This window comes from Condylura cristata, unplaced genomic scaffold, assembly GCF_000260355.1.
Source record: "Condylura cristata isolate star-nosed mole 26May11 unplaced genomic scaffold, ConCri1.0 scaffold00017, whole genome shotgun sequence".
In the NCBI taxonomy this organism is placed as follows: domain Eukaryota; kingdom Metazoa; phylum Chordata; class Mammalia; order Eulipotyphla; family Talpidae; genus Condylura; species Condylura cristata.
This window is the reverse complement of record NW_004567118.1, coordinates 29,045,547-29,068,090: the sequence shown is the minus strand read 5'-3', so window position 1 is coordinate 29,068,090 and position 22,544 is coordinate 29,045,547. Positions and strand designations below refer to the sequence as shown.

At 44.5% G+C, this 22,544-nt stretch overlaps 3 protein-coding genes across 4 annotated transcripts in view; 1 reads left to right on the top strand and 2 right to left on the bottom strand.

Annotated features, from left to right (window-relative positions):
- The window catches only part of FXR2 (fragile X mental retardation, autosomal homolog 2), a 13,987-nt gene extending 3,182 nt beyond the window's left edge, over positions 1-10,805 (bottom strand). The window contains exons 1-9 of the mRNA XM_004684642.2: positions 10,346-10,805; positions 5,246-5,298; positions 4,506-4,599; positions 4,013-4,084; positions 3,753-3,901; positions 3,398-3,491; positions 2,850-2,966; positions 857-1,027; positions 312-390 (exon numbers count right to left, since the gene is read on the bottom strand). Coding sequence (XP_004684699.1) covers positions 312-390; positions 857-1,027; positions 2,850-2,966; positions 3,398-3,491; positions 3,753-3,901; positions 4,013-4,084; positions 4,506-4,599; positions 5,246-5,298; positions 10,346-10,426 — 910 coding nt within the window. The 5' untranslated portion in view covers positions 10,427-10,805. The remainder of the gene's footprint in view (positions 1-311; positions 391-856; positions 1,028-2,849; positions 2,967-3,397; positions 3,492-3,752; positions 3,902-4,012; positions 4,085-4,505; positions 4,600-5,245; positions 5,299-10,345) is intronic.
- A 5,024-nt stretch (positions 10,806-15,829) lies between these two features.
- On the bottom strand, positions 15,830-17,819 carry SAT2 (spermidine/spermine N1-acetyltransferase family member 2). The gene is made up of 7 exons (XM_004684643.2): positions 17,771-17,819; positions 17,498-17,641; positions 17,271-17,322; positions 17,060-17,143; positions 16,872-16,973; positions 16,733-16,773; positions 15,830-16,596 (listed from the first exon to the last, which is right to left on the bottom strand). Exons 2-7 carry the CDS (start codon positions 17,561-17,563, stop codon positions 16,429-16,431), a joined length of 513 nt encoding a protein of 170 aa, XP_004684700.1. The 5' UTR covers positions 17,564-17,641; positions 17,771-17,819; the 3' UTR covers positions 15,830-16,428.
- A 1,072-nt stretch (positions 17,820-18,891) lies between these two features.
- SHBG (sex hormone-binding globulin) lies at positions 18,892-22,158 on the top strand. 2 transcript variants are annotated; one of them, XM_004684644.2, is made up of 8 exons: positions 18,892-18,967; positions 19,120-19,208; positions 19,335-19,524; positions 19,848-20,009; positions 20,223-20,382; positions 20,505-20,641; positions 21,547-21,760; positions 21,941-22,158. In XM_004684644.2, exons 2-8 carry the CDS (start codon positions 19,180-19,182, stop codon positions 22,087-22,089), a joined length of 1,041 nt encoding a protein of 346 aa, XP_004684701.1. In that variant the 5' UTR covers positions 18,892-18,967; positions 19,120-19,179; the 3' UTR covers positions 22,090-22,158. The 2 variants fall into 2 exon arrangements, with proteins under 2 accessions (XP_004684701.1, XP_012581716.1); XM_012726262.1 differs by lacking the exons at positions 18,892-18,967; positions 19,120-19,208 and having other exon boundaries at positions 19,388-19,486; positions 19,899-20,009.
- Positions 22,159-22,544: the final 386 nt, after the last annotated feature.

The window sequence follows — 22,544 nt, the reverse complement described above, 5'->3', positions numbered from 1 at the left end:
AAAAAAAAAAAAGGAACAGGAAATAAACAAGAATGAAAACCTAAGATAAAAAACCATTTTCCTTTATAGGGATCTGTCTATTTCATTCTCATGTTACTAGGTTTTGGTGAGTTTCCACAAGACAATATACTAAAGTCACTAGAAATGTATTTGTTCTTCCATTTCTGTCACTCCTGCTGTAGTAGACAATTTGTTTTATCCTTGTGAAACAAAGTCCATGGAGGTGTGAAGTCCAGAACTGCTTTAGAGAATCTCACATCTGGCCTTCAAGCTGCAGTCATACATACATATACACTTTATCCCCAACTCACCAACCAGGTTTCTGGGCACTTGCACAGAGTCCTCAGAAAACTCCAAGTAGCTTCTGGCCTGTCTGCATGCTTCAGGAGTCTAACGGAAGAGCAGTGGGGAGTCATCATTAAAGCAGAGGATACGGTTCTCAAACAATGATATTCCTGTTACTGCTTTTAAAAAATGTGTTGCCACTCAAATAAGGGAGGGAAGGTCACCATGATGCAGGTTTCCTTCCCATTTACCCTCCTCTTTGTATCTTTTATTTTTTTCTTTAAAAATACTTATTTATGCATAGAAGAACTGGGGTGTAGGCTAAAGGTGTAGGGGGTGAGAGGATTCACCAAACAGAGTGCTGACAGAACAGGCAGATCTACTGAAATACACTGCTGAGGGGAGCAGCAGGCAGGACAGGAGAGGGCTGCTGCACCATGTGGGTCTGCTCCCTGGCCAGGATAGAACTTAGGCTGTGGCTGTGATAATGATGATACTTAACCCCTAGGCCACCAGGGCAGCCCTCTCCTCTATATCTGAGGGACCCAGATAAAAGTTATCTTTTGCTGACCTCCCCATAGATGCGGAAAGTGCAGGTCTCTTCACCCAATTCAATGGCAGTCACCCCAGGAACTTTTCGGGCCTGCTGGATGTTGGCACCATGAGTCCCAATTGCCAGTCCCATCAGGTCCTCTCGCACAGTGAACTCCTCTTGGAATGCTGCTGCCAACTGCTTACTTGTCTGAGAGGAAAAAGGACTATAGGAATCATGGTAGTGGAATCTCAGAACACCTGTGCCAGATACCCAACACTTTGCCTAATTTCAATAAGGAAAACTATGGGAAAGAAAGCCAGAGTCTGCTGACCACTATGTGGAGCTGTCTGAAGAATTCAAAACCCTTCTTTATACTCCCACCTTCCAAATACCAACGTCTTGGAGGGGAGGAAACAATGAGGGCAGAGTATGGGCTGGAAACCACTGAAAGTTCTGTATTTGGCTCTAATGCTACATTGTGTGTTTCTAAACAAAACACACTCTTTGTACCTCTATTCATTATATCTAACATACTTCATTCCCAGACTTTCAAGAGGTATGACTGGTGTAAACAAATTTTTCACAAGGAAAGATGCAAGCATAAGGAACTATTATCTTAAACAAACTAACAGCAGTCCCCAAAATAAAAAGCAGAAAACAAGGGGTTAAGAAAAGCATACAAGGAGCCTAGAGAACACTGTATTACTACCTCATTTCTCAGTCAGCTCTTAAAGGGATTCCTGGTCTCAGGGGCAGGAAGACAGAAAAGGTTCTGGAAGAACAAGTCCTAACCAGGAAGAAACTAGTAGAAAAGATAGCTAAAAGGAGACATTTCCAGATTGCAATCCATGACTTCCTACTTCCAAGATGAATGGGGTTAATTACAGCAAGGAATTATACTAGGCAAGAAGAGAAAGCTGGTAAAAGGAACTAAATTGAATGTAATAATTAAGGAAGGGAGGGAAGGAAGGGAGAGGATCTACAATGTTTTACAAATGTCTTTTAGAGAAGTATGCCAAGATTTTATTTCTTAAACTGCCTGATGGGTATATCAGTTTCTGCCTTTCATATATTCAATAATTAAAAATAAAAGATTTCTCAAAATGAAACAGCTATGCTAATTCTTAAAAAGCTTGTGGTTAACTTAGCTGTTTATCACATAGATCACGTATTATCACAAAGATCAATACAGTCATGTCCTAAGAGACTTGAGTATTCCACAGTTTACCTCCAGGAAGCCTACTCATTGGGAACTGGAACAAATAGTTTGTATTAGCTGAAGGTAATGGTGAATTTTAACTGCCAGTGCCCTGTGTAGCATTCCCAGAGAAGTAAGATTACCATGGTACAAAATGGGCACAGGTTCAGAAAAAAGTCTAAAAAGATTAGTTCACTTGATAAATGGAAACAGATGTTGAAACACACATACACTTACTTGCTAGGATGGCATAATACCCAAGAAAAGGGAACCTGACATTCATAAGATGTCAGAACCCAGAATGCATTGTAGAAATTCCTAAAGACATAACTGTTAACAGATACAGAGATAAAACTCAGTGAAATCAATTGATTTGTCAAAGGTCAATTATCTGACAAAACAAGAATTAGGATTCCAAGTTCAATGATTTTTTTCAATGTACAAATGGTTCTCAAACATGTCCCACAAAGCAGTTTAGGCTCCATAGGTGATTTGCCGAACGCTGGGTAGAGAGCCACCCCTCCCTCCCTCCCACTATTAGAGTTGCTTTGATTAACAGATTGACCTGTTTTATGCATTGTGCTTTCAAGTAAAATTTCCCTTCATCAAAGGGCCCCCTGGCTAAAAAAAGTTTGAAAATAACTGTTATTATAACATGATGGATCTATACCATCTGGAGGAGTCTGGGATAAAATGGCCTGTCCTGGTTTAATGGCCCAGAAAGACCTTAATCCCTTTGTTCTGTAAACAAAAGAGCATGGGTAAAAGATGGGGTGGAAGGGAGGAGGAAAACAAAATCATTCAGCACTAAGAAGTAGAGCCAAAACTTACCTCGAGATGCTTAGTAGCTTCTTCATTTCGGGACATCAGCAGCAATTTAGTACGCAAGCTTCGGAAATGCATATCACCTAGCAGGGATGCCCGCTTCACAGGGGCTTCTGTTGTTGACTGGGGAGAAACCAATGGAACAGTCTTTAAAGCTGACTCTGAAAATATTCTAGGGAAGAGCCAGGGACTGGGCATCAGTCCCCGAGTCTCTTACAGGATTGCTTAAGGAAAGTGATTTTAGGTAGCAAGCAAGGAACTAGCTAGTACAGGTAAGAACTACACAGACTATTTTTGAGATCCACATATCCAAGGGAGAATTCCCAGCCCAGACTGCAATATGATTGCCAAGTTAAAACAACAGTAAGGTCATACATGAAGAAGACTAAGGAAAGGTAGGGCTACCTGGGCCCGCGGGGGTCAGGAGCAATGATGTCCTCTCTGACAAATAAATATAAGCATATTTTAGCTCCTCCCTTTCTGTAAAGGGCTAAAAGGGGAAAAGGACAAATTATTGAAAGGATCTATGTGAAATTCAGGCAGGAAAAACTCACCAGAATGAAGAGTTCACTATTTGTGATGTTGAGAAAGATGCAATTTGCTCCCAATGCTTTTTTGAATTCTTTATGAACATTTTCATTTGAGCAGCTGCAGAGAAAGAGTAAAGCACTCAGAGGACAGTTTGTACAGTGTAGTCAGAGGTCCGGGGAGAGAGAGACACCAGGAAAACTAACAAAAGAGGAAGGATTGTAGTAGAACAGATTTGAGGGAAACAGGAATTGAGAGTATACTTGGCAAAAAAGGCTCTAGAGAGCAAAAGAAACTAGAAGTGAGGCCTGAAAAGGAAAGGGCAGAGATGAGGGCTGTACAGAGGGCCCTCCCCCCAATTCAGATACCCCTAACACTCACGCCTCTCTCAGATCCTCCGGCACAGCCATTGTAACCTTGAAGAAGCTGCCTTTGGTTGCAAGGGGATTGGGATTAACCGGCCGAAGCCTTTCCAGGGTGACAATCTCATTGTAAGTGGCATCACAGGCAGCATATTCAATGACATAGAACTGCCAGAGAAAAGAAGAAGTTGTGGATGACCTAAAATTCTAGCTCCCACCTTTATAAAACTAAAACTCTTTATTTTTGCAATTCTCCAAAGATCTATAGTAGTCACTCACATCTCCCTTCATCATCCGCACCCGGGCCAGCCACCAGCCACAAGGTTCTTGTTCATTGGCTCGAGAATAAACCTAAAGAGAAGTTGAAAAAAAAAAAAAAGATATTGAAGACCATCCAAAAACATAAAGAGTGGAACAAGCACTGACACTGGGGAAGTATCCTAGATGAAGGATAATCAGATAAAAGAAACCAGAGGCAGTACTAATTAAAAGTAGAGAGCACTGGATTTTAGATAGTGGTCTCATAAATGAAAGAAAAGTGTACCCCCTAAAACTGGGAAGCACCATAAGAGTTTGAATGACCACAACAGGGATTCACAGGGAACTGCTGCATGTTTCACAGGCCACCAGACTAAACGTAGCAACTTAGCCTGGGGAGAAAGGAACATGAAAGGACTAGTGAGGAGCACAGGATACTAGTTTATCAGGGTCTAGTAGATACAAAATTCTAGGAATAGTGACATTTAGAAAGGGTGGACTCCATGGCCCTTACCTCTACCTCATCCCCTTCTGTAATCTCCTTATTATAGTCCGCTGGAGGTGGTAGCCGAACATCCCCAAAAGGAATTTGTCTCTCACTCTGCCAGCTGCAAGGGAAACAGTGAATTGAAATCTATCCAGGGGCCCTCGCTGGTGGCACAACAGATTAAAAGCACAACACTGTGAAGCTAGCAGCAGCCTCTGCAGCACAAGTTTGATCCCTGGCCAGGGAGCTGACCCCCATGGCATGGCAGCTCTCTCCTGGCCCACCTACTGCTCCCCTCAGGAGTATATTTCAGTCTGTCTGTTTGTACTATTCCCCACCCTGTCTCTGGTGAATCCTCTCATCTCCCACACCTCTGGCCTGTATAAGTTCTGGTATGCATAAGTAAATAAATCCTAAAATAAAAAACCCATTTAGGCTGATGTGGTTGCCCATTTCTTCAGGTAGGGGTTATTGCCTCTGCTGGGCAATGTCCACCTTCTCTGCTGGGTAGAGTTTAGTCCCAGACCCTGTTGTACACTTGCAGTCCCCTGTTCTTGCTAGAATCTCACACTAGGTCAAATGTCTGCCAACTTAACCTAATTTCAGCCCTTTCGTCTAAGTTCTTGTCTAAGTTTAGACATAAATTGTCTACCCAAACCCTTGGCTCTCCCCCACCTATTACATGCCTCATAGGACTTAGCTGCCCCCTCTTCTCCACTCTCCTTCTAGGACCTAGTATGCTGGATTCGCTACTCCCAGGGTCTTACTTGTTTTCAAAGAAGATGGTAACAGAGTCTTCATGGACATCCTTCACAAAGCCCTAAAATGAATTTCAGAACAAAAAGAAGAAATGACAATTTACCAACATCTCAGCCATTCACAATCATTCAGAAGCCTTAATACTAGTTTTAGATGGGGAAACAATCCAAAGACAGGTTCAGAAAAAGCTGTATTAGGGAAGAATATGTATGTTAAAGTTGAGACAGAAAATGATATTGACATGGAAGGCAATGTGGCAAAATCCAGTAATGAAACAGAAAGTAGAAGAGGCAATATCACCTGTATGAAATGAACCTAGAAGCTGGTGGTCTACATAGTTCCCACAGGGTTCTCCCTATCTGTCTGCTTCCTGTTGTGCTAAGCAACGTGCCAGAGTTCAGTTAAAATACCAACAGAGTTCAGTAAGGCTAAGAATATCCCATGAGACAGTATGAGGCTGTCCTGGAACACAGAGGACATCTGAATCTGCCAAGAGACGGAAGGGTCTAGCTCCCCAATATAGCAAAAGACCTGAGTAAACTTAATAACTGGGCACTAAGAAGATCATCAGAATACCGGAGAAGTTCAGAAGGATGAATAGTTTACAGAAAGAAAAATAAGGATTTAAAGAGATGTGAGACTTCTGAACATGAGTCTATGATAATTTGAAGAGAATAAAATTTGCATATAACCCCAATCTTGAGAGCACAAGACAAGATGATTCTATAGTTTGTTCACCATCTTTTCTATGTCCCTACTAAAGAAGTCAAAACCGTATGTTCAATCCTATACTCCCAATTTTTGATATTTTCCTACTTTTCACACACTCAAAATTTAGGATGGTTAATGTTTTTAAGTTCAATTTATCAACTTTTTATTTTATGACTGAGCTTTTGATTCCACAGCTAAGAAATTGTGGCCTAATCCAAGGTTGCAAAGATTTCCTCCTATGTAAGATGCTAGAAATTTTATAGCTTATTTCACATTTAAGAGCTATAATTCATTTTGAGTTAAATTTTGTATATGGTACAAGATGTGGATCAAAGTTAATCTTTGATAGATATCCAGTGTTTTTAGTACTATCTACTGAAAAGAATATCCTTTCTCTACTGAATTACTTGTACTTATATCAAAAATTAGGAAATGTAAATTACTGTATCGTGATATCAGTAATTGGCAGAGGACTCTTGGAAATGATAGAAATGTTCATTATTTTGGTTATGGTGACGGATTATTATATAAATATCAAAGTTTAACAAATTGTACACTTTAAATGTGTACATCATTCTATATCAACTATACCTCAACAAAGCTATTAAAAAAATTAGGTTTCAAAATGTACAAAACTATCCCTGAGCTTTGGGGTCAGGGATGCCCCTATTCCTTAACTTAGGAGAGAAAACTAAAATTACACAGTTGTATCACTGCCACTTCATTAGAATCAGTCAATCAAAAACAATTATAATATTGCTATTTCCTTACAGTAGGAAAAGACCCAGTATTTTCTTAGGGCCTCACTACTGCCAAGACATTCACAGGATTCCTGGTCGACCTAGCCGCTTACCCATGCTTTTGCTTTCTCTGCCGTCCTTCCCTACCCTCCAAATATTTATACAACCCTTCATTCAACTCCATCAATACACACCTATTACTTACTCAAGTGAGGGCACTTTTACTCCTCACTATTTACCTGAATTGTTGCCTTAAGTTCCTTCTTAAAGTATCCTCCTCTCACAACCATTAATGCTGGATCTCTGGTCTCTTCTTCCCCTCTTTACACTGGCCTATCTGGATTTCTAGATAACATTTCAACCAGCCTCTTCACTTTATCCCAAACGTCTATCTCCAAACTTTACAAATAGCTTATCAAGAGTTAGCTTCTCTCAAAACATTTAGGGAAGAGAGAATAAAATCACTTTCGTCTTTTGTAGTTTTCCACTCCTAGAACTACTCATTCACAAAGTATATGCCTGTACTATTCACAAGGGATAAATCAATTTCTCCCAAAACATCAGGTTGGTCCCCAGGTAGAACACAGCATCACCTCCTTTACCCCCAGCTACTATGATCCCCCAAAGCCCAAATGCAGAGTTTAGAATGAAGTTTACCCTTCATATTACTCAGCAGTTCAACTAAAAGGCACTCCACTCTTATATTTCTAGGGTCTTTTTCCTTCACATTATCTCCAAAATAAGCTTTCTCCAATCCAGTCTCTGCTCCTTAATTTCACCCACATCACCCTCTTTTTTCTTTTCTTTTCCTTTAAAGATACCAGTGGTGGAATGAGAGCTCCTACTTCTGTTCAGTCCATGCTCACTGGGAAGATAAAACAAGTGAGGGTAGGAGCAGAGGAGCAAATCTCTAGAAAGTCAATGAATCCAAAGGATGACTTGACTCAATGGCTCTGGCATGTCCTGGGTTTGATTTACAGGGCACAGGACCAGGCAGAAGAAGACAGAATTCTTGGCTCCTGGTTACCTCAGTTTCCTCAAATTAGAAAATGTGAAATTAGTCCTCACCTATACCTATCTTCCAGTCTTTAGGTCCCAAAGGAGAAATTCTATGAGAAAAACAAGTAAAGAATGGGTGAAAGCCATGTATTGAAACAAGGATGCCCCTATTCCTTAAGAAAGAAATGGAAATTAGGATATCCTGACAAGGTCTGAAAAGTTGGATGACATAAGATATATGTTTTGAGAGAGTATGGTTTAAAGTATAAAGTACATTAAGTTCTGACATAAAAGAGAGCTGATGGGTTAGCAACAAGATAACTTAGATACCAGATCTGAGATTTTTTGCATTACTGCTCTGGGAGATCAACAATAGGACCCAATTCTGAGAGGGGAATAAAGGGACCTCCCCAAATTTATAGTTCTAGAAAGATGTGTACACTCCTTGACCCACACTTATCTTTGATTGAGTCATGAATGTCAGATTAGTATCAAAGTCAAAATAGGTAAGTATCTATATGGCACTGATAGTTTAATAAAGATTCATTTGATTTTAGGCACTTACTGTTTTTAACTGAGACATGGGGCAGAAAATGCTAAGGAGATCAAAACAAAAAGTCATTACCTGGCTTTCAGCTCAACTCCACACACTATGATTCAAAGTTATCCTGTTCCCAGCTAAGATCTAATATTAACATAGTCCATGTAAGAAAAAGGAAAGATTCATTAAGATTTTGTTGGACACATATGGAAAGGGAACTACCTCCTTTCTCAGCCTCGCATAGTGAATTTGAATGGGATACCAATCTTTCCCAGCTATACTTGGCATCCATGCTTCCTGAAACAAAAACAAGTATCATGACTTGATCTCAGACTCAATTTAAGCGTCACTTTCCTTGGAACCCAGAATTGGGGAGTAGAAAGGACCAGATAAAGGACAAATGCTGGGAAAATCTCATAAAACCTTCTGAGAAAAGGTATTTCAACAAAGTTAATACAAATCTGGGGGGGGGAAGACTATAAGAGACAAATACATTCTGTCAGCCTCAGAAAGGAATTAGAGGCTTTTGCCAAAGAAAACAGAAATGCTATGGAGGGAGGCTTGAAAAATCCCGAGAGTTAGGAAAGTATGCAGAAAAAATGATAGAATAGATCAACTGGGAATTTCTTCAGACATGGAATGAAACGGTTCCTGGGGTTATGAAGTACAAGACACATGGGGATAAAAATTGAGAGGACAAGTAACAATGGATGTCCATAGATACCCATAGGCACTAGTATAAAGAAATTTAGTTAGGAAACTAAAGCAGAAATGTATAGGCATTTAGAATAAGTAAAAAAATTGAAGGTTGGGGCAGAAACCTATTCCAAGGGCAAATATGAGAACCTTTTCAGTTATAGTAAAATATGTCTTTACAAGGAAGAATTTGGATAAAATTATTTTGTGGGCATAAATGTGGAAAAGTCAACTGAGAAAAGGCTTAAGGGGAGGTGAAGGAAAGATGACTCTTTTCACAAGTGATGTTATGAGATGAGCTCTCTGCTCTTGCAAAATGAGAGTAAAACAGAAGAATGAGAAAAAGACTATAGGACAATTGAGATCATAAAGTCCAGAGATTTAAAACAACAGTCAAACAAAGACAAATTCCTGAGAAGCAAGACGGGAATCTTTCTGAGTTTATCTAAAAGGGAATTAAAAACACATCCTAGAAAATGGACTCAGAGCAAATAAAAAAGGCAGTAAAAGGAGTTCTAAGGAACCATATCCCTGATGGAAGGGGAGCTGATGGTTCCTTTCTCCTTCAAATACAGGCTATCAGATTCCCAAATTGGAAGAGTTAGCCAAAAGGTTCTAGAGGTACAAGCCCTTAAGATGAACACAAGGAACACTCATGAGGTAACCTTTTACAGATCATGAAGTTTACACTCTTGAAGATCAAAGAACTATAGGTCTGATCTAAATTTATCTGAGGTCAGAGTGAGATAATATAAAGCCATTCCCGAGTAAAATGGTAGACCATCAGCCTTAGGATAAAGGGGTGGGGTGAGAGTCATGTGAAAAGATGCCACCTTATGGCTACTAGGTAACTTGACTGGTATAACCCAGGGTTCCTGAGGGCAAAGATAACAAATGCCATAAATGAATTCCGCCTGTTCTCCTTGAGTTGGGAATACCAATATAAGAAGAAAGTGGAGAATTCTTTCAGAGCCAGTAGGCAGAGGCCTCTTCCAGGGAGATGAAAGAATCTAATATGGGACGGCCTTCCCAAGGGGTTTCTGGGGGAGAATAAAGAGAATTCTCCATGTGCTTGAACTGTGCGGAAGATGGGTTAAGGTCTAAGGTATGTCTTCTACTAGGATGCAGGGAAAGTCAGCAACAAACTGGGTAAATAGGGTCTCTTCGGGGGGATGCGCGGGACGCTGATCCAACCACAATGACGCCCTGACGTTCATTCTAAGATGGGGTTAGTTTAAGCAGGTGTAATAGAGGGGCCAAAAATCCGAGGAAGGGGGTTAACTTCCAGGAGGGCTGCGGGTGGAGCGTGGGTCTAAGGGTCAGGACTTAGCCCCAAGCGCTCGATCCCTCGCCACTCTCCCCTGCTCTCGCTGGGGGGAAGGGGCTAAAGACCGGCGTCCCCGGTCGGCTCGCCGCCTCACCTTGTAGAAGGCCCCGTTGGAGCCGCGCACCTCGACGGGCAGTCCCGGCTCCACATCCCCCCCCGAGGCCAGGCCGCCCATGGCGCCGCCACCGCCTCCGACTCCCCCGGCGGTGGCTGCCGCAGCGGTCTGAGTACGGGCCGGGCCAGGCCCCCGGCGTCTCCCCGGAGGAGGAGCCGGAGGGGGAGCCGCGGGGGGCGGGAGCCGGGCCGGCCCCACGGCGGCCCTGCCACAGCCAACGAGCAGGGGGCCGGGGCCAGGCCGCTCCCCGTCCGTCGCCGCCGCCTTGGTCTCCGCCACCGTGAGGGAAACGGCCGCCGCCGCCGCTGCCTTCGTCACCTCAGCTTCCGCCCGCCGCCTCCCCGGCTGCTGCCTCAGTCCCGGGACCCGCTGCTGCCGCTGCCGCTGCCTCTCCACGGCCTCCACCTCCCCCTGCCGCCGTCGCCTACTGCGCAGGCGCACCGAGCACCCGCCCGCCTCGCGCGGGGCCCTGAGGGCCACGGCGCAGGCGTCAAGGTTGTCGACCTAGCTCGCGCTCGCCAGCGCATCAGGGCTTCCACACTCCCTTTCACTCTCTCACGCCCCCTCCTGGTCGCTTACTTGCGCTTGCGCAAAACGAGATTAGCTTTCTTTCTTCGCCACCCCACCACTCCACCACCCCATCTCTTCCTTTCCCCGCCCCACAACACTGATAGCTAACCAATCATGGGGAGGGAGGGACTGAGTTCACTGTGTCGGATTGGGTTTCCGCTCCTAGTCAGACCACACCCACTTCACCACGGAGTTCCACCAGCCTGGGACGCCTTAGCGATGGGCATGCGCCTAAATGACTGCTTGGTCACTTTCCCTACCTTTGTCTTTCTTGGTGCGCACGCTCCAAAGGAAAAAAATGGGTCCAGAAGCAAAAAAAAAAAAAAAAAAGGGGGGGGGTTGCCTAATGCGCATGCACTGTACTTCACCACTGTCCACACGCTTATGTGAATGCTTGAGTTTCTTTAAGTCTGTGTGCTATGGAAGGTTTAAGAGTCACGTTTTTGCCTTGCGAGAAGCTGACAACGTATATAATGAAAGGTTAAAGAAAAATTTCAAGGAATCACCGAAAAGCAATTTATATTAGCATAAGATTTGTTACCTAAATGCTGAGGAAATTCAAAATAGAAAAAAATGTTGTGGAATAAAAATATAAGGAAAGGCTCGGCATTTTGAATATAAGAAACTTAGGTAGAAGTGAATTAAATGCACTAGAATCATGTGTCGTACATTAATCATTTAGCAAATATTTAGCCCTCGCTGTGTTCCAGTCACTATTCTAAGTGCTAGGAATACAAAGACAAGGTGTGTTCCCTGATTTCAAGGAATTTATAATATATTGGGACAGGAGCAGATGATTAAAAAATAAGTTTAAACAAATAAGAGCATAGAGTTGTATGAAGATATGGTAGCAATGAGGGCCAGATATAGAGGGAGTCCCCAGGAGACAATGGTTAGTTTTTCGAAGTGGTTAGTGAGATTACTGCAGAGGTGATGCAAACTGAGATGTGAAGGATCAATGGGAGTTCAATAGAGGAAAAGTGCAATGAAAGTATTCTTGAGGACACAGGAATATAATGATGCAGAGCAACAGAAAGAGCATGTCTTTTGGGAAACCACAACTAGTTCAATAGCATTTGACTTAAAGAGTTGTTGGAAACTAGACTGAAGGATTTGTAATGCAGATTAAATCAGGACTCTTACTTCATCAATAATGGAAAGCGACTGAGTATAAGGTGCTAAGCTTTGCACTTTACTAGAGTGGAGAACAGATTGAATAGTTAAGGGTGGTTCCCAAGGCAGTCCTGTGAGAAGTCGTTGCAGGTGAGAAATAGGATCCTGACCTGGATTAGGGCTATAGGCAATGGTGGTATATTAAATTTGTAGTAGATTCACAATTGATGATGAGTGAGGATGGGTGAGGGGATAAGAGCCATCAAACAAATGGAAGATTCACAGGACAATTTCCAGATTTGATTACTTAGTGATCAGTGATTCCAATCAGGGATGAGAGAACAAAGGAGACAAAGGTTTGGAGAAGCTGGTGAGTTGTTTTATGAGTTTGGTTTTATTAAAAATACACTATTCAAGGCCCTCCCACGTGGTGAAACAGGTTAAAGCAGAACACTGTGAAGTTATCCACAGCCACTGCAGCACCAATTTGATCCTTAGCCAGGGCTAGGTGACCCACATGGCTCGGCAGACCTTCCTGACCCACCCACCGCTCCCCTCAGCAGTGTATTTCAGTACATCTGCCTGTTCAGCTCCCCACTCTGTCTCTGGTGAATTCTCTCACTACCCCTCCACCTCTGTCCTATACTCCAATTCTGTGTGTATAAATAAAAATAAACCTTTAAAAAACTAAAGGGCTGACCAAAGAGTTCCCTGAAAGGGTACTCTCAAGAGTACCTAAAAAGGTTCGGGATTCTGATAAGGTCTAGGAAAGAAGAGTTAGAGAAATTAAGTGGGGCAGATTATAAAGAGTGCTGGCTGTTAGACTGGAGTGTGGGATTAGACTCTTAAGCAATAAGTAGCTGGGTTTTGTTTTAAAATTGAACCATCAACAAACTTTCAAGAAGACCAACAGTCCTCTTAGGTTTGACTTTTTTTATCTGCACTAGTTATTGTTCATTCAGGTAAAGGATGGAAAAGGAAAAGGAAGAATAGCACTTCAGGCACGAGAATAACATGTGTACAAGGCCAGGGGACAGTACAGTGTCTATGAGGTACTGAATCTAACATGGTTTGAGCCTCTTTGGACTGCTGTGACTGGATGGTTGGTTTGGGCCAGAGCTTGGAGTGGAGGGATTGAAACATACTTAGAAATTTGGACTTTCTACAGTGGGAATATACAAAAATATCTGTAGACTCCCCCGTAAGTCTACAGATTAATCTAGCTGGATTATAAAGGATGTGGTAACAGAATGCCCCAGCTTGCAACTTCTAGAGATTGGTAGGAAAACAGAGCTATGTGGCATCTCCCTGCCCACCTTTGATTATTCAGGTGTCCTTTTTCCTTTCTTTTTTTCCTAATAAACCTGTCCTTTCAAAATGTAAAACAAAAAAGGGAAAGAAAAAAAAATAGACACATGAATAGACAGTTAAAGACTGAAAATGGGGATTTATGTACTGAATGGTGAGACTTTTCCCCAAGACTACTTCTTCACCCAGCCCCAAAAATACCTAAAGCCAAGCTTCTATCCTCCAAGTAGCAGTTTTAAAAAGTCTTCTCTGAGGTCTCATCAGACAAGAAGAAGAAAAGTAATGTTACTAATATCTGGGGCTTCTCAAGGAAATGGCATAGCTCACTACAGTGAAGTCATAGTTATCCAGAACTCCCTCTTCCTCACATGTACACGTATCGTATCCAATCAGTACTTTATAGTGTCCCAGTCTTAAATATAAGCAGATAACTATCACCAGACATTTAAAGAAATGAAAGAATCTTCTAAAATGAAAGCCAAAACAGACACATAAAGGGAAATAATAGTTCAGAAGAAATAGATTATACAAAAACAAAAAACATTTTTGTTACAATTACCATGAATACCTATGCCTTCCCTGGTGGCACAACAGGTTCTGTATGTATAAATAAATAAATCTTTAGGGTCCTCCCTGGTAGCTCAATGGATTAAAGGACAGCATTATGAAGCTATCACAGCCACTGCAGCATAAGTTCAATTCCCAGCCAGGGAGGTGGCCCACATGGCGTGGCAGACCTCTCCTGACCCACCCTCTGCTCCCCTCAGAAGTGTACTTCACTCTATCTGCCTCTTCTGGTCCCCACTCTGTCTCTGGTGAATCCTCTCACCACCCCTATACCTCTGCCCTATATCCCAGTTCTGTACACATAAACAAATAAATCTTTAAAACAAAAAAAAATTTTTTTTTTTAATTACCATGGATACCCTTAGAGAGATAAGAATGTATACCATGATCTGGGGTCAAGATGAGAGAGTAACATAAGAAGCTTACCAAAACAAAAGCAAAACAAATGAGGGACAAGATAAATTTTAGAAATATTAAATTTCCTACCTCACTTTTTTCTTCTACATTTTGTTTAAAGTTTCTTTTATTCATTTTCCCCTAGATGCAATGACATTCCTGGCTCATACATGCATCTTTCCAGAAATAATTTATTTTGCACTAAAATCTATGAAATCCCATCATCAGGTGAAATGGATCATATTTAAGATACTAATTCCTGCCAGGTTGAGCTAATGACATTAGCTGGCCAAAATTTACTATCTTTTGATCAAAATTGTCCCAAAGGCCTATTTGCAGTTAATTATTTTTAAGGGCAGAAGAGGGTACCACTATAGAAAATCTGAGCCCCTGAAGTGTTTGATTTGACTTTTTTTTGGGGGGGGGATTTATTTATTTATGCATACAGAACTGGGGTACAGGCCAGCGGTGCAGGGGTGGTGAGAGGATTCACCATAGCCAGAGTAGGGAGCAGAACAAGCAAATCTATGAAGTACACTGCTGAGGGGAGCAACGGACGGGACAGGAGAGGTCTCCTGCACCTGGGGATAGAGCTGGCACCGAAGCGGCCAGTTTCACAGTGCTGCACTTTAACCCATGCAACCAGGGAGGGCCCTTTTTTCTTTTTTAATTTTAAGATGAACCAACCCTTTAGATGTCCACAGATCCTGTTTCTTAGATTTATACATTTATGTTGGCTGCCTGTCCCCTTTGAGTGTCTAAATCATGACTATTAACCAATCATACATCCACAAAACAAATAATATATCCCCATCAGAAGTGATAAGGGTGGGGGCTACCGTGTGGATCACCTCCCTGGCTGGATCGAACGTGTGCTACAATGGCTGCCGATAGCATCATAGAGCTGTGCTTAAACTCACTGCACCACCAGGGAGGGCCCCTACACCCCAGTTCTTGTATGCATAAATAAATCTAAAAAAAAAAAAAAAAAGTGATTGATGGCAGGGCCTCCCTGGCGGCCTACGGGTGAAGTCTCAGTGCTATTACTGCCATGGCCTGAGTCCCATCCCTGGCCAGGAAGCTGACCTACATGGCACAGACCACTCCTGTCTTGACCACTGCTCTCCTCAGTAGTTCTGCCTGTTCTGCTCCCCTCTGGTGAACCCTCTCATTCCCCTGCACCTCTAACCTACACCCCCAGTTCTTGTATACATAAATAAATATGTATCTTTAGAATATATATATAAAAAATGTTGACAGAGGTATGTTTAGTAGCATACAGAGATGTATCTGATATATTGTATCATGAAAAAAGCAGGTTGCAAGAGTATGATCCCATCAAGTTCTACCTACTTAATTAATTATACATAGTTTATAACGTTGAAAAAGTCTGAAGAACTGATACCAAAGATTTAGTACTGATTACGTAAATAAGGCTATGAATTCTAATTTTATTTTGTCTTATATTTTTTTACAACAAATCTGCTTAAAGCAGGATATACCTCTATTTCCCTTCTTATCAGCATGGACCCTAGAGGTTTAGTTAGAACTGAAAATAAAGACTTTGTGACTTTTGAAATAGAAAAAACACTAAGTGGCTGAGACGATTTAAAAGTTGGGGTATGTGGTCATTCCCAGTGCCACTGATATGCCACCAGGTGGCAGCCTCCTCCATCTGTTGAGTAGGTGGAGCAACTGCCTGACTTTGATCCTAAACAGCTCAGTGCACTGAAGGCTTGAATCAGAGGCCCAAACCTGGTAACAACCCTGCTATGCCAAGCTGACTCACAGGCCAAAGCCAAAACTCACGCACTGAGAGTTAAAGTCATCTCGAGCCCACCTTTACCCTAAGAACAACATCCATTGACCAGAACATTTTTAGAAGGGCTGTAAAGAGGCAAAAGCTTATGGCGTCATCAATTGCTCTGGGCAACACCACATTAGGATATATTCTCATTTATTTTTCACTACCAACAAACCCTCTCCTTCAGTTTTGCTCTTTTCTGTACTTTGTAAATATTCACCCCCAACCCTTCTTTCAGGGAGGCCCCTGTCTGTGGAGATGGTCTCTGAGGAGTGCTTGAGAGATCCCCAAGGGATGGATAGCATCACTTTCCTGCCAGCTCTCTCATCGCCTGTCCTTCGAAGCGAAAGGAGTGCCAGCCCTCAGCGTCAGTCAGATCTTGGGCTCCCAGGGCCTTATATAAGTCCATGGCCCCCTTGTTCCAGTCAAGCACTGCCAGGCGGAACTGGGAGCAGCCCTTATCCAGAGCCACCTGTGGAAGAATACATCACTCACTTTCCTATGGTTAAAAGGAAAAGGATCCTTACCCTCTGTTCAAACTGGGTGCCTCCCATAAATCTTTACTTTTCCAGGGCCCAAACTTGTTGGGAAAACATCCATCTCCTTACCTTAGCCACCTTTTTTATTATTTTGGAACCAATCCCCTGACCTGTCGGGGGACAAAAATTGTTTGATTTAAAAGGAATCAGAAAAGGTGTCGGGGATGACCTATGAGTTGTTTTTCCCACCCCAGTCTCTGCCTAGTACCCCGATATTCTGGCATCACGTAGATGTCTTCCAGATAAATGTTTCGTCCCTTCCACGTGCTGTAGACGAAGTAATACAGCCCAAAGCCCACCACACAAGGGCCTGAAAAGAGAGAGAAGGGATCAGACTGCTGGGACCCTGGAGAAGAGACCTGAGGCTGGCTCTGGGGAGCCTCTCAGTGTTCTTACCCTGTGTTTCCCCGGGGGCGGGAAGAATCTCTGCTACCAAACAGTGAAAGAAAGGATTCTCTCCAAAGCCATCTGCTCTCAGGGCTGCAGGGATCGGAGTGGTGACAAAAAGGGAAAGAGGACCCGGTCGTGCGCGCAGCCTGGAAGCATGTTGAGAAACCCACCCCTCATTTCCTCCCCAGGCTCACTGGACCCAGGTGCCGGACCCCACCTTCTTCGCTGATCTTCACCTGATCTGAGAGTTTCTCGTACTCAGCTAGTTCCTGCGGCGTGGAGTCAGAGACTCGATTAGAGTAGAAGGAACCCGCTCTTCCCGGAGGAGAATTCCCAATTCTCACCTCCTCCCTTTCCCCCATCTTTTAAACAGTCCCGGCCCCCCCACTCCAGCCAAGCCGCTGACCCCCTCTGGGACCCCGGTTTCCGGCCCGCATCCTTCACCCGAATCATTCTCAGGATAGTTCCACAGTCTCCCTCCTTGGCCTCTCGGATCCTCACGGAAGCCATCCCGATGGCGTCGTTCTGGGATCGAAGTCCAGGACCCCCACTTCCGTTCTGCAGGGCCGAGCGAAGGGCAAATGGACCCTAAGGGAGAAACCTCTAAGGTCTCTTAAAGGGCCTACTAACTAACGCCGTGGGCTGGGAAGCGGCAGCGGAGATCTGGCTGCCCCTGAGTGGAGGGAGTGGGCGGACAAGGTGGTCTTCCCTACCCACCAAGCCCCGGAATTCCGAATTCGGTCCCTGCAGGCGCGCACCCGCCAGCCAATCAGCTTGCAGAACAGGCATGTCCCCGCCCCCAAACACACCTCCTTCCTTCTCCGCCGGGTCTTGTGACTGTGCAGGGGTCAAGGCTGGACTGCCATGGCCACCCCGCTGTTGTTATCTGGATGTACCAACCTCCACTGGAGAAATTCCATGGCTCAAAAGTCACCCCATATATTTTTAAACTGAAATATGCAATGATATCTGCTTTACCCTTCACTGCCTCTCATCCGTTCAGGTCCACCTAAGCCCTAGGCTGACCCCTAGACTCCCAGCTCTGAAAGCTGTTTCCTACCGTTCTTGAGCGGCTCAAAAATGTTACTTCTCTTGGGGACATTTGTATTTTAAAATAGGTCAAGGGGAGAGAATGGTGCATTTCTATTGGCAAATGGCTAGCATTGAAATAAATAGATAGGGAAGTTCTTTGGGAGTGGAGTGGGGTGGGGGTGGGTTCTTCAGAGCAACAAAATCACGTTTAGACAATACCTCCCTATAAGAGGAGGCGCTGAGGCTTGGGAAAACACTGAGGGAGGATCTCAAAACAGATAACCAGACACTGTGCTTGCATTATCTCAATCCCATTTCATAGCAACCTCACAAAGAAGGTATTATTTTTCATATTTTACAGACATAGGGTGGAATGACTTAGTCACCCACCTAGATATTTGGGCTTCCGTGTCCCAGCTCTAGTCCTGATGGATGATGCTGCTTGGGAAGAAGGGTAGGACTAGATCTCAGGCCCATAGAGGCAGCCTTCTCAATTGGGCAGAAGGGAGGAGGACCCAGGTCAGGGGCTAGAGGAGGAAGGGGAACTGGATGTCCTCTCCCAGCTCACAGACATTCTCAGCAATGGGGGAGAGAGGGAGGACAATAAAGGGACTCTGTTCCTCCTCCCATTTGTCCTCAGAGGGACCACAGGGCCAGTGCCCCTTCTCTTACCCCTCCTTCCCCCAGAGCAAACTTTAAACCTCGCCCCATGCATTCTCCTCAGAGTTGTCTGAGTAGTGGAGAGGACAGAAGCTGATTATGGAGATCAGAAACCCACTGGTCATGTGTCTTCGCTCTGTGGTGTTGCTGCTGCTGCTGCTGTTGCTGCTACAGCTTCATGGTCACCAGGGACAGACCCTGAGACATTTACTCCCCACCCAGGTACCAGAGCTGGGAAGGGTGCTCAGCCCTTGTGTGTATTTAAATGAGTTCTGCTTTCTTTTCTTTCCCTTTCTCACCCTGGAACAACATTTCTCCCTCTGTCACCTATGGTGTGTGCTTATTCCAGCTTGTTTATCTTCTCTTTCTAATAGAGCCAGGATGCTCCTGCTGTGTGCCTCAGCAATGGTCCAGGACAAGAGCCCATCATCATCATGACTTTTGACCTCACCAAGATAAAAAAGTATGGGGTTGACCTAACTTGGCTCCTGGCCTTATCCGCCATCAACTCTTCTTTTTCTGTCTCTCTCTCTCCTTCCCTCTCCCTAAACGGCGCCTTCCCTAGCCCCATATTTCTTCTGTTTTTCAGAACCTCCTCCTCCTTTGAGATTAGCACCTGGGATCCTGAGGGAGTGATATTTTATGGTGATACCAACTCCAAGGATGACTGGTTTATGCTGGGACTTCGGGATGGCAGGCCTGAGATCCAACTGCACAATCAGTGGGCCCAGCTTACAGTGGGTGCTGGACCCCGACTGGATGATGGAAGGTGGCATCAGGTAAGCCAGATATGGTTCTGAAGGAAGGGGTCTTGAGCTGGTCCAAGGAAGAGGAACAGAACCAAGGTATAGGGTGAGCATCCGTTTACCGTTGACTACTGTCTTCTCCCTTCGTCTGCCAAAACCCTCTTGAAGTTGCTATTCTTGTCTCATGCTTTCAGAGGGGAATTCTGAAGCTTAGTGAGTATATTAAGTGACAAGTCTTGAGTGAGCCAAGGATACTTGCTGACTCTTCAAGCCTGTTATAGTAGGCTGCTTCCGAAGAAAGTGGCAGAGGCAGGTACCAGAGGCCTGTGATTTTAATTCTCTCCTCCTTCCTGCAGATGGAAGTGAGGATCCACGGGGACTCAATACTGCTGGAGGTGGATGGGGAGTTGGTGCTCTCCCTGAGACAGGTCTCTGGGTCTTTGAGCAACAAACCACAGTCCATGATGAGGATCGCACTGGGGGGCATGCTGTTCCCAGTCTCTGACCTCCGGTTGCCGGTAATGCATCACAGGGGTGGGAACCTTGACCGAAGGTGGTAAGATTGTATGGTGTGGCCATGTGGTGCTAAGTCTCCACTTTTGAGAAGAGGGAATGAAATGAGATTGCAGGGGAGAGGCCGAATATGTGTATTTGGAGAAGGCTAACCCAGGGTGGGGCTCAGATGTCCTAATTACGAGATGCCCACATCTTCTTTCCTGCAACGGCTCTAGTTGGTCCCTGCCCTGGATGGCTGCCTGCGCCGGGCTAACTGGCTGGACCCGCAGGCCCAGACCCCAGCCTCTGCTCCCACTAGCTTCAGAAGCTGTGCTGCAGAGTCCCAACCTGGGACATTCTTCCCTCCAGGAACTCGTGCAGAATTCAGTCTCAAAGGTAAAGGCTATTTTACCTGTCTGCCATCTTCCACCACCCTTCACCACCAGCGTCCTCCCTCTGTGAATCTCAGCTTTGAGGCCTCAGGAAGATCATTTCTCCCCTCCCCTTTCTACCCTCAGATATTCCCCATCCTCAGGCAGACCCCTGGGCCTTCTCTCTGGACCTGGGTCTCAAGTTGGCATCAGGTTCAGGCTACCTCCTTGCCCTGGGCACTCCAGAAGACCCTTCTTGGCTCAGTCTCCACCTCCAAGATCAAGTATTCTGTGAAACCCAAAAGCTGTGGTGGGGTGGGGAGGAAGGGAACACCAAAAACTCATTATTATGAAGGCTTAAAGGTGGGGGTGGCTGACGAGAGAGACATTTCAAAGCTGCCCACAGCAAGCAAGCAGCAAAAAAAATTTTTTAAGGTTTATTTGTTTATGCATAGGAAACCTGGGGTACAAGCTAGAAGTACAAGGGGTGAGAGGATTCACCAGAGACAGAATAGGGAGCAGAACAGGTGGATCTATAGAAATAAACTGCTGAGGGCCCTTCCTGGTGGCACAGTGGGTTAGGACATAGCACTGCAAACTAGCCGCAGCCACTTCGGTGCGAGTTCGATCCCTGGCCCTGGAGCTGACCCACATGGCACGGCAGACCTCTTCTGACCTGCCCACTGCTCCCCTCAGCAGTGTACCTGTCAGTCTGCCTGTTCTGCTCCCCATTCTGTCTTTGGTGAATCCTCTTACCACCCCTCTACCTCTGGTTTGTACTCCCATTCTGTATGCATAAATAAGTAAATCTATAAAAAGAAAGAAAGAAACTGGTGAGGGGAGCAGCAGGCAAGGCAGGAGAAAGCTGCTGCTCCCTATGGGTCAGCTCCCTGGCCAGGGATCCAATTCATGTTGCAGTGGCTGCTGATAGCTGCTTAGTGCTGGGCTTTAACCCCTTGTGCCACCAGGGAAGCCCAGCAAAAATCTTTTACTTAGATTCTATATTTACTTGGGTAGGATTGGTTTTGTAGAAGGCAAATCCAGGAGAAGTGAAGCAGGGTTTAGGTAGTGAAGCTGACTGGTACAAGAAGGGCAGGACTCGGCAGAATGAAGTTGCTGTGGTGGATGTGGGCAGATGTGGGTCATTCTTTCCTCCCTTACCTTTGTCCCTGTTCTCTGTACTCTGCAGAAGGTGGTGCTGTCTTCCCAGTCAGGGGCAGGGTCCCGGCTGGATCTGCCCTTGGTCTTGGGATTTCCTCTACAGCTGAAACTATATGAATCCAGAGTGGTCTTGAGCCACGGGCCAAAGAAAGAGATCCTTACTCTCCTTCCTTTGGATGATGGCTCCCTTCTCAACCTCTGGGTCCAGCCTCAGGGGCAACTCTTTCTTGGAACTTTGCCAGGTAAAAGAGAATGCTGTTTAAATTCCCCAGCACACCACTGGGAATAGCCAAAGGGATGGGAGATGGGAAGGATTAAGGGAAGGGAACCTCTGGTGGGACTGACTTCAAAAACTCTCCAGCTAGAGAACTGGAAAAGTGGAAAGGCTCTCCGGATCTAACCCACCCTATTGCCCCCTCTAGGAGAGGCCTCTTCTGCCTCTTTTTGCTTGGATGGCCTTTGGGCACAAGGCCAGAAGTTGGACATCGACCAGGCCTTAAACAGAAGCCAAGACATCTGGACTCACAGCTGTCCTTATAGCTTAAGTAATGACACTGACACCACCCATTAAACCCCTGTCTAAGGATCCTCCTCAAATGTACTTACTGTCATTCATTCATTTATTCAACAAATCTTTACTGTTCCCTGCTATCTAGTTATCACCAGCCACTGCAACATGAGTTTGATCCTTGACCAAGGAGATAACTCTCAGGGCACAGCTCACCTGCTGCCCCCCTCAGCAGTGTATTTTAGAACATCTGTTCCGTTTTCCACTCTGTCTCTGGTAAATCTTCTCACCCCCTACATCTCTGGCCTATACTCTAGTTCTTGAATGCATAAATAAATAAATATTATATATATATATATATATATATATATATATTTCCTGCACCTCCATGTTTATTGCTGCTTTATTTACAATTGGGAAAACATGGAAGCAGCCCAAGTGCCCAAAAGTAGATGACTGGATAAAAAAGATGTGGTACATATATACAATGGAATATTACTCAGCAACCAAAAAAAAAG